The sequence below is a fragment of the Benincasa hispida genome, chromosome 1 (assembly GCF_009727055.1).
Source record: "Benincasa hispida cultivar B227 chromosome 1, ASM972705v1, whole genome shotgun sequence".
Lineage (NCBI taxonomy): Eukaryota > Viridiplantae > Streptophyta > Magnoliopsida > Cucurbitales > Cucurbitaceae > Benincasa > Benincasa hispida.
This window is the reverse complement of record NC_052349.1, coordinates 44053843-44065619: the sequence shown is the minus strand read 5'-3', so window position 1 is coordinate 44065619 and position 11777 is coordinate 44053843. Positions and strand designations below refer to the sequence as shown.

Genomic DNA, 11777 nt, shown 5'->3' with positions numbered 1-11777 from the left:
GAAGATGGAGCACAATTCTCTGTTAAAACTCTGTTGGTGTAATCAACCGCTAGTAATTTGTTTGTTGATTTGATTTTACTATTATGTACATCGGAAGCAAGTATTACAGAAGAATTCGACATGCTGATAAAATTAAAAAAAATTCTAATTAGCAAATTGTAACTAAATCCAAATTCAAGTTTTAGCAAAAAGTAATAATGTACCCATAACCATTATTTATTTGCAACGATATTTTAGTGAGTTAGAATATGTGCTACCGACGGGCAGTCAGATACTTCTTCACTAAAACAAACAATTTTGACCAAATACTATTCCCAGAATAACTCTTATTCCTATTGTCTCCGGAATAACTCTTATTCCTATAGTCTTTTAGTTATCGTTTTCGATCAAGATATTTACTAACAACTTAGTAATTCTTGTAAGTGTAACCCGCCATTTCAGATCCTATAGGACGCTATGAATTTGTCTCCGAAATAGAAGACACCATCCAAGATGGAACTATAAGATCCTATTCATTTTACTAAAGCCTGTGATGTTCTGAATCCTATGTTACAACCCTCCGAGGGGATAGCCATCGCTAAACGACTAGCAAAGGGCCGGTTAAGCAAACTAGCAGGCGCAACATAATAATCTCACGGTTCAGACTAATGGAGGAGACCGTAGGATATATTGACACATATCCTTCACCCACTTACTATGAACTACTTCCTCCGTTTACCTTGATATTGACTCATACAAAACACTCTCCGAAGGGAGGTCACTCCCAGGGTGACACGAAGCTTCATATGAATCTCACGGTGTAAACTATGTGGAGACGTGGTAGTTGAAATCTATTTATCGTATAATGGACTTATATTTGAACAACTTCCTTTTATTCACCGAAATCTAGATTTAAGCTAAAAAAATACTTTCTGAAGGGAGGTCACTCTCAGGGTGACACAAAGTATCGCTTAAATATGGATTGTGAACTCTTAGAGACGTGAGAGCTAAAAATAACATATCATATATGTTATAAATCTCCCACTGAAGTTTTATAATAACTCTATCATATAGAAGTTATTAAACTGCCACTGAAGTGTTCAATTTGGGTACATTTATACTTAGGTTCTTTTCGGCTAATAAAACAACCCTAAGTCTATGTGGTTTATCCAAGTATAACTCTTATAATTGGATTTTAACCTATGATGTCTATGTGATAAACTATTTTATTACATCACATCACTCACGTATGCTCATAAAACCGATTACCAACGCTCAATAATTTGGCCATAATCCCCAGGTAGGAGGTGTTCCATAAACCATCAACTTAAGTACCCCCAGCCTTAGACAAGATTATATACCGGTTGAGTTTGTAACCTAGGTTTTATAAGTTTTAACAATCAAAACAAGTGGTCAATCTACGTGAGCATGCAACTGTTGTTTATGGATTTTAAATGTCTAACCCAATTTTATAATAACTTAGAAAACTTTAGACATGCTAAACATCCATAACATACATGAGGCATTCAACATTTAATATAACATTTATATTAAATACGAGAAACCCTAACATGCATACTATATATTATAACAATTATAACATACTTTCAATGCATGTTACATGCTTCCTATGGTGGGATTCTAAATCTAAATGGCATACTATATGCACATACAAGATTTATTTAATTATAACATCATCAAATGCATAAATAATTAAACACAGACTTATATGATTTTAGTTTTGGCAAAAACAAGCAAACAAAATCCTAACTATTACAAAACAGCTTCCGAACCGCTCTCAGACCGCTCGAACAACTCCAAAACGAACTCAAGAAGCTTGAACTAGACCTGAACCATCTAAATTGGACCAACCAAGTCTAAACTAGACCAGCCAAGAACCATTCGAAGCTGAACCGGACCAGACCACAAGAGAACCAGTCGAACTGGTAGCCCTCACACATGTTCAACATCTCGCTAAGTCATCGTTTAGCAATAACGACCATCGTCTTGCATTTTTCCAGATCGTTTAGTAAATCGTTGATCGTTTAGCAAAACTACACGATCGTGTAGCATTTTTTTTCTATCACATAGTGTCATCGTCTAGTGCCGAAGGAAGCTACACGATCGCTTAGTGTCTCACACTATCGCACAGGTCCATCGTTTAGCACGGACAATTTACTACACGATCGCTTAGCTCCATCGTCTAACGCATGAAGCCGATCGTTTAGTGCGCGCAAAAGGCAAATGATCGTTTAATGCCATTGTATAGCATTAAATGCATCGTGAGCTGCCGCACAGAGCTAAATGATCGTGTAGTGCTATCGCATACAACTCAATGCATCGTTTAGCTCCTGATAAAAAATAAACGATCACGGTAAGCAATCGCTCAGGGCTATCGTATAGCTCTTCACAACTATCATTTAATTCTATCGTATAGAACCAAACAATCGCTTAATACCATCGTCTAGTGCTGTATGTTATTATTTAGTATTCGCCGAAGCTAAAATGATCGTTTAGCTCCATCATATAGAATATCATCGCGTCGTTCAGCATCGTAGGTAAGCGATTGTTTAGTTCTATCACATAGAAACTTCAACGCATCGCTTAGCACTTCGTCTACATGATCGCTTAGCTCCACTTCTAAACGGTCACTCAGTGCTATCGTGTAGCACTTCATCACATTGCTTCGCGCGCATCATTGCTAAATGATCACATAGTACCATCGTATAATAAATTCAACATATCGTTTAATTCCCACGCCAAAAACTAAACGATCGCTTAATGCTATCGTATAGCAAATTGAACGCATCGTTTAGCTCCGCAGGTACACGATCGTCGAGCGTAGGATACCTCAAACAATCAACGCCTAAAAGTTAACGATCGCTTAGCTTTGCTTCACATCGTCTAACGCATGAAGCTAAACGATCGTTTAGCTACTGAAGCTCAATGACGATAAGAACAGAGGGCTGATTTTCTAGAACTGCAACTTGGCCTTTTTGCTTCTTTCTTTGATTTACAACTTAATTTCAACTCTAATGACTCCAAATAAATTACAGACTCTTGAGAACACATTAAAGCTCATCAAGCAAGAGCCAATTATAAATTTAAATGAGAAATTAAAGAGAATTAAATAGCCAAAACTCAGAAAACCATATCAGTACACCAGTTTCATATTTCTCATATAAAACACCCACTAAACCAAAATTAAACCGAATTGAATGCTTATTTGATGCTCTAATACCAATTGTATGATTGTATCAACAATAGAGGGAAGCACAAGGATCATCTAAGCACTCAAATTCACTAATTTTGGCAAATATAAAAGCATGCTTTTGCAGAAACAAGTGGGTTTCAAGACATACCTCTTGTAGAACTTCTTCAAAGCTCCATCTCTAGCAAGCTATCTTCTCTATATCTTGTTGCAGACCATCTCAAGATCTTCCCACTATTCTCTTGGTGCTCTAGATTGAGTTGTGGGACTCAAAACAAGTTTGAATCAAGGGATGAAGAAGAAAAGCTCACTGCAGCAACCTTGTTGAAGAACCCTTTCTTCAACCCGATTTTCTCTAAAATTCTCTATAGATTGCATGCCCGATTTTCACCCAATCTCTTTATTATATTGCATAACAACATGCAAAGGGAAGAGTTGCATGAGTTGCAGCTCATAGTTGGAGAAGACAAGGCCAAGATATTGCTTCATGTGTGAGCTACTTAGGTGATGGATAATGGAAAACCCTTTTTTCCATTTTGTGTGTTTTGTTTTCTTTTCCTTTTTCAATTTTATCTCAAAATCAAAATTTTGATTTAAAAAATCTATGTGATTTTAAAAATGAAAAATTAATTAATTTCATAAATTAATTATTAAATAAAACTTAATTAATTTAATATCAAATATTAAATTAATTTAACACACATTCATCTTTATATATTTAAATCATATTTAAGTATATAAATTCTCCTATTCCATTTTAAATTCTAAAATTAAACATATAATTATATCTCATATAATATATTGTTCCCTTAATTCTAATTTGAACGTTTCAAATTAACTTATCACGCTATTCTAGGGCTAGTCCGTTACGAGCTACTAGGGGGACCTCACGGACCTACATATTATGGGCTCAACGATCTGAGATTAATTGGCTAAACTCATTAGACCAAATTAATCCCCATTCGTTAACTAATTGGTCATTCCACTAAAGCCATAGTTGCACTCCCCTCACTGTAGATATATTATGTCCACATAATTTAACTATAATAAGCAAGTCGACCCTACTGATCCTCTAATGAACAACTGATTTGTGATCCAATCACCAAACCAAATTCTCTCAGCCCAGTGAGAGGGTGTGGCCCCTTATTCAAGACTTGGATTCAGTACTTGAGAGAACAACCTTTCTCCTATTCCTAAATCGGGTAGGTGTGAACTCTGTCTTGCACCTTATGTCCCTAACTATCTATCCGGTCTTACCCTGGAAATGGAAGTCTTATTGAGCTGACGCTGTTGAGTCAACCCTCAACTATGCAAATAAGGGCAATCTCGAATAAACAGAAGTTCATAGTTAGCTCAGGATTAAGATCGAGTTACCTAGGTCATCTAGGTGAAATAGTCAGTCTTAAATAGTAAACAGCGTTATAAAGTAAGAGTGACTTATTTCTTGGTCCTGATCTTATGCAAACTCGTTGCATAGGACGCCCCCACTCCTCATGTCATAACATGTACGAATTAGGATCACGTCATATGTAGCACTTTACAATTCTTTGTAACAACTATAGAGTAGGCCGCATCCTATAGTGTTACTAGAATAAGGTACCATACCTCATTCATGTACCATAAATCATTTTGACTATTTACTCGAACCCGATCTACTCTTTTGTCTTTACATAAAGTTCAAGTACTCATACAATAGTCATGGGTCTTAGTTTATTGGATTTAGACTTTCATACAATTTATGAGATCAATAACAAGTATATTGATTATATAAAATGTTTATTATTTTACAAACTACGAGTTTTTAGAACATAAAATCCAACAAATTGGAGCTCCAACTAAAAATAGTTTGAGCCCTAAACATGAAGTGGGCTATTATAGCCCACCCCACCCCACTCTACTTTTGGGCCCAAACAGGCCCTAAAAATTTCAAATAATACATTATTCGTCTAAATTTAAGCATATATATATATATATATATATCATCGATCTGATTCAGTTTTGATTGATTTTTTTCTAATTAGAATTTTAACCAAACTGATAATTTATTGTTTTCTCTAAATACAAAATATTATGTTCAATTTTATACCAAAATCGAACCAAACCAAATCAGGCCACTGAGTTGGTTTTTTCCATCACGTTCCTTTTCCGCATGCATCACGAGATCACCACTTGTTGGAATTTTGGCGGTCGAAATTCATTTCAGCTTCGCTGCAGAGTTTCATCTCCGAAAGGTTTCTCTCCACCTTCACGGAAGCCATAGCCACTGGACCTTCAAAAGCTTCAATCAGTCTTCAAATTTCAGAAAGTACACTCATTGAATTGCAAGCGTTGAGTAAGTCTTATGATTCAATTTTCTCTTCCTTCAATTGCCACTCATTTCCTTCTAGAACAGTAAATTTCTTTCGTCAATCTTGATTTTGCAACACGCGAAAGCCAAATAAACGAGAAGATGAAAAAATTGGGAGAAATTTACTTAGATGCTTTAGAAATGGGTTTCTTGAGGATTTCTTCGTTCCAATGTGGAAGGAACAATCGTTATTTTGGAGTAGAGGAGTTAGTGAAATGCTGGAGTTAGTTTTAAATTTTGACGAGGATGGTCCTGAATATCTTGATTAGGTGAATGCTGATATGTTTTTATGTTTAATTGAAAAAAGAAATTGTGAATCCATCCGGTTTAGTGGGATTGAGTTGAACTCGTGGGGCCAGATTATTGGTTTTTTAGTATTGATTAAGCTTACTGACTTAAAGTTAACTTAGTTAGTTTAATTATGCAGTAGTGGTTTAACTAATTTCTTTTGATCAGTTTAGTCTATCGAACTGGATTCTTTTAGGATTGGATTTGTTGTAACTAGCAGAGATTTGGTTGAGATCAACAATGAAAACGAACTCTAAGCTTCTTATCTTCTTTTTTATGACTCCACATTTTTGGAGGGACATTAATGTTTTGATTTTAGTAGCAGGGTCTGTACCTCTAGGCATGTCATACTTGACAAACAGAACTTTCTTTTGGCTGTCAAATGTTCGTACATTTAAAGACCACCTTAAAGAAATTGTATTTCTGGAGAGGAATATGTTGGATTTTCTCAGCTTAATCAGGGAGGTTGAGAGAAGCATTCTGCTTACATTGAGAAACTAGAGTGAAGACTTCCAAATAGATTCACACAAAAGATTGTTTTACACCGCAGAGAGAAGAGGGCTTAAGTACATATGGCTAATCATTTCTTTTTGACATTGAGTCAAATGTTCTTTTGAGGAACTTTATTTCTTATCTTGGTATTTTTTTCTGTGGCTAATGTTATGTTTACATTAGAATTTTCATATTTACTTTGATAGTTCAGGATCTTTTTGTTCTTCACTGATAGGAGCTTGCCGATATGGAGATTTGTGCTCCAAGGTACTCATTATTTTCTATATAAGAAAATCGTTGTTATGAACTTCTTAATATCTTGTTGACTTGAGCTTCAGTTATAGATTGTTGGCTCTAATTTCTGTGCCCTTTCCTGAAAAGGTTTGATTGTCTCTACATCTGGAACTTACTTGAAGCAATATATCAACAAGAAAGCCTGTTCTGGATTTTTATTTCTCTTCTTTTTAAATGCTTGTTTCAATTCGAAATGGGTTTAGGTTATCGTCTTTAGTCTAGTTTTTAATATGGATGTGATAAATGCAGTTTTCCGTTATGCCTATCTATACTATAATCATGAACACTATCTGTTGGTTTCATAATTTTCACTACGTTTGGGACTTTTTGAGAACTTGATGTTATTATTACTTATTTTATGATCTTCGTTAGGACTTGTCTGGACAACCAAGTTTTACTTGGTTCCAAGAATGCAAGAAAGTTAAAGAGGGAAAACTTGAATAACCCTTCATGCAATATGGCAATCCAGACCTTTAGGACGGGTTCTTGCAAGTTGATCCATTCTCACGAACCTTCGGTAAAAACGCTTCCTCAGGGTTATCAGATTATCAAAAGATATTCCTTGCCTGTCACATCAGAGGAATCTTCAATGCAATCAGAATATCTTTCTACAGACGAAGAGGACATTGTAAGTGCAGAGGAACTTCTGGCTCAACCCCTTAGCAGCGAACAGGTAAATTTCGACATTAAGTTTATGATTTAATGCCTTCATGATATAGAATGAAGGATACTGCATTTATAATCTGCTGTAGTGACCGAGAATGAAATCAATTGCCACCTATTTCTTAGTTTTGCTCACTCAAAATCTTTCATGCAAAGTTTCAGCTTTCTTTTCCAAAACTTACGTGTCCTCTCTCATTATTTCTTTTAGCCTAAGTTAATTCTATCCTCAGTGCATACTTTTGAACACAGTCTAATGGTGTTTAGTGTTTGATGCTCCTTTGCCTATTTGAAAAATAAAAGTTAGTGGTTCTTGTCAGGTTTACATGATTTCCATACCTATCTTCAGAAAAGGTGGGGAATGTTAAGCGGGGAGATAAAAGAAAATCAACAGGGTTACCATTGTTTAGGAATTTAAAAGCTTCTGGTTGTTTGGAAAGACTTTGAGAATGTTAGTGACGGTGGGTGTATATTGAGGAAGGATTTGGTACCATGGGTTCAAACTTTGTGCCACCTACCTACATCCTCAGTCTAACATTGTAGGCTTAGACAAATTCTCTTTCTAAATTAGTTAAAGGAATGCTTAAGCTAATTTAGAGTTTAGACAAAAAAAGGGAAAGTTTTATATCTGTAGTAGAATAGAAAAATGGAAAAAAGAAGAAACTATTGTAATGGAATATACAGATATACTGATCTTCAAAAAAAAATAAATATATATATATATATATATATTGTCAGTATGAATGAATCCTTAAAAGTTTTGGTATGCTCCATTCCTTTAGTTACAATTTCTTGAATAGATTGTAGTGTTATAAAAACGAGAATCCTCCTACTGCTGAAAATAAAACATATCAACTGATTGTGTAAAATATGAGAAGTAATCACAGCTTGGATAAACAAATAATGCTATATAGAAAGCAAACAAAGCTGCATTGGCATTTCTTCAAAGCTTTCCTTCTATTCTGGAATCTTTCTTTCCGGGGAGAATGACATCAAGCTTTTCTGTCTGTCAAAGATCTGAATGATTCATAATTGACTACAGCTGAATGCATTACTGGCTGATTCAGAAAGAGAGAGACTTGTCAAAAAGCTTAGTCACGCTAATCAGCAGAACAGACTTCTCAAACGACAGGTGTAAAGACGATTTTTTTTTTTTAACGTTACAAGTATGTTAACCAAAGTTTTTACTTCTCCATGCAGATGCAAACTCATTTTCCTATTATTATTTGTTTTGATGATCTTACTTTATGTTTACTATATCTTCTATTGTATTGATTTTATACGGTGCAGATTAACTTAAAAACCAGAATCAAAATTCTGTAATAAATCTATTTGTCTCCAACTTGTAGTCAAATCTCAAATATTGGTCACAAACATGCACATATTTGAATTTCTTAGTTAATTTGTATGTAATATGTGATAGGTTGAGTTACGAATTTAGTTCCTCGTCTATAGAACAATATTTCTTGACATCCCTTTTCTCGCTGGTATCAATCTGTCTGTCTTTTTGAAAAAAGCTACAATATCTATCTATCCCTTGTAACACTTTCTTTATTCTTTCAAGACAAATTTCCCATTAGATATATCTAAAGGCATTAAGCCACAAGGATTTGACATTTGAAAATATTGAATACTGTAATTTTTTTATGTTGGCCCCTGGGAGTGTGAGATGGTTGGTGCGTTCTTATTTCCTTAATTCTTTTTAGACATGATAATTGAGGGACATGAAGTCAATAAGTATGGCCAAAATATTTCGTATCAATGTGGAAACAGAAAGTCTCATCATATTTTATCTTCTCAGCTACATGTAAAGGATGAAGATTTAGTTAACTGTAAGATCGAATTTGCTGCCTTGGACCATGAAATTCAGGTTAGGCTTTTAACCTTCCCCTTACCTTTATTCAGACAATAAACACATAGTTGTAATCTTCTTAGTTCTTTCATGTATGGATATGTAAAGGGTCTGATCAAACTAGCAGAAGAAATAGCACAATCTGGTATTCCAGAAGGTACGAGAAAGATTAATGGGAAATACATTCAATCTCACCTTCTTACAAAATTAGAAGGTATAATGACGTTTCTCTAACCTTTATTTTCAACAATGAGTTTCTTCGTCTGCACCTGAGTTTTATCACCTTCTTTCTGCACTTATGTGTGAGGTAATGTGTGCTGCCCTCCACGAAAGTTCTCCATTATTACTCAAAAGTATATTGTTGACTTTTTATTTTTTGGACTCTTCTTATTCTTCGAAGCTGTACATAAAAAGATAGCGGATCAAATAAAAGATGTAGATTTGGTGCAATCAAAAGAAGTTCCACTATTCTGGTATGGAATGGCTGAGGTAAGAATAGAAAATTTTATATCTGTTGAAGCACTCATACAATTAAATTTTTCATAACCTATCAAGTTAAGTTTTTAGGTTGATCGGTGATTAACAATATTTGTCACCATGTTCTCCCTATCTGAAAGGAGACTGACTTTCTATATTCTAACATTTGACTTTTACAATTTTCCTAAATGTCAATTATTTGTATCCCTACCCCTACATTATTTTGAGAACAAAAACAACTAGGTTTATTTTTATTTTATTTTTAAGTTTCTTTCTTTCATTATCGCCATCATTCTTATAATTTTATCTTCATCTTTGGATAGAGTGTGCAAGTTATGGGAACTTTTGATGGCTGGAGTGTAGGGGAGGAGTTGTCACCTGAATACACTGGGGCTTACTCTAAGTTCTCAACAACTTTACGGCTTAGACCTGGGAGGTATAATTCCTCTCCCTTGCCTCCCTCTTCTCTTTATTTACTGATCAAATGATGACCTTTATGACCTGTAATTTTATAATCATGGCAAACATTGATTAATGATTGATCTATTATGTGTATTAAATTTGTGCTATACAGAAAATTGTTTCTTTAGCTGTTGTTTATGTAATATTTATGAAGGTACGAAATCAAGTTCTTAGTGGATGGAGAATGGCAGCTATCACCAGAATTTCCCACTGTTGGCGAAGGTTTGATGGAAAACAATCTGTTAGTTGTGGAATAGTTGTGCTGCCAAAGATTCAAAAGTATGTAAATCAGACTTATAAAGTGTTAACTTATAGTTTATCTTTAACATCTACTGTTATATAATAATCATATCCATTACAATACTTGGTAGTATGGGTGTTCATATAACCTGACAACCCGAACAACCCGGACTATCCAACCTAAATTATAATGGTTGGGTCAGGTCTCGAGTTGGGCTGGGTCTCAGGTTGGGATTATAGAAAATTCGGGTTGACCCAACCCAACTCGACTTACTAATATTAATATATATATATATATATTAGGGTTTTAAAACTCAAGCGCCTCAGACTCAAACTCAAGTCTCAACATTGATCTCTCTATTTCAGCCTTCTGTTCTCTCTGTCGTCGCTCACGTTCGTTCACTTCGTCATTCGTCTAGTTGCTCACGTTGGTTTGCTTCGTCGTTCATCTAGTCAAAGAAGCACCTTTCTCTCAAACTCAACGTCGATCTCTCTCAGTCTCATCCTCTCTCTCAAACTCGTCGTTTGGTAAAAAAAAGTTCGTTGTTCATCTCCATTTTTCTTGTTTAATTTAAATCACTTCAATTTAATTTCAAATATAAAAATACATGTTTTCTACCTTCCACTCTAATATATTATTTTTTTTTTTAATTTCAAATCTCCACAAGTTTTTGTGTCTCAAATTTTAGATCTCCATATGTATTTAAATTTAACAAAAGTAGGAAAGAAAAAAATTGTACAACCTGACAACCCTACCCAACCCAACCCACATTTTAAGGGTTGGATTGGGTTAGGTTGGGTACCCTACTCGAGTCATTCGGGTAGTCTACCTAATCAACCCAACTTTTCAAGTTGATTCAAAAATTACTTCCAACCTAACCTATGTGCACCTCTACTTGATAAAAGGTAGAAGTATGATCTTTGTATGTATGGAAGGGGATTTTTACATAAAAAAAAACCATCTTTGACCATATATTTTCAAAAATGTCTTTAATTTTGATTTTTTTCAATAAAGGTTTTTAGTATTATTTTTTAACAAAATTGCCCTTTTCCTATTTTTTTTCTATTTTTGTTTTCATCCTATTTAATTATGTAATTATGTTTTTTTCATTAATGAACTACTTTTACTTCTCTATTTTCGAAGTTTCTTTAATGATGAAGAGAGAAATACGTTCATTATGGAGGGAGAAAATGAATTTAATATGATTTTTTTTCATTTGTAATTGGAGAGAGAACACATTTAATTTTTTTTTTCATTTATAATTGAAGAGAGAAATGCATTATTTTATTTTCCATTTCACATTTTCTAGCGTTTCTTCATTTTTTATTTTTTATTTTTAATATTATGTGATATATACCCTTGTTTGTTTTGAGTATTATTTATTTTAATGTAATGTATTCCATTGTTTATTTGGTTTATATACTTGTTATTTATGTATACACTTAGGTATCACTTGTGATGGTAATAAATTCCC

At 34.2% G+C, this 11777-nt stretch overlaps 1 protein-coding gene across 4 annotated transcripts; it reads left to right on the top strand.

Moving 5' to 3' along the window:
- Positions 1–5289: 5289 nt before the first annotated feature.
- Positions 5290–10432, top strand: LOC120092103 (protein PTST, chloroplastic). Of its 4 annotated transcripts, none has more exons than XM_039050329.1 (9): positions 5290–5522; positions 6553–6584; positions 6984–7284; positions 8314–8403; positions 9073–9141; positions 9232–9337; positions 9524–9612; positions 9924–10036; positions 10217–10432. In XM_039050329.1, exons 2-9 carry the CDS (start codon positions 6565–6567, stop codon positions 10317–10319), a joined length of 891 nt encoding a protein of 296 aa, XP_038906257.1. In that variant the 5' UTR covers positions 5290–5522; positions 6553–6564; the 3' UTR covers positions 10320–10432. The 4 variants fall into 4 exon arrangements, with proteins under 4 accessions (XP_038906257.1, XP_038906240.1, XP_038906248.1 ...); XM_039050312.1 differs by having other exon boundaries at positions 5291–5522; positions 6529–6584; XM_039050320.1 differs by having other exon boundaries at positions 5291–5522; positions 6524–6584.
- Positions 10433–11777: the final 1345 nt, after the last annotated feature.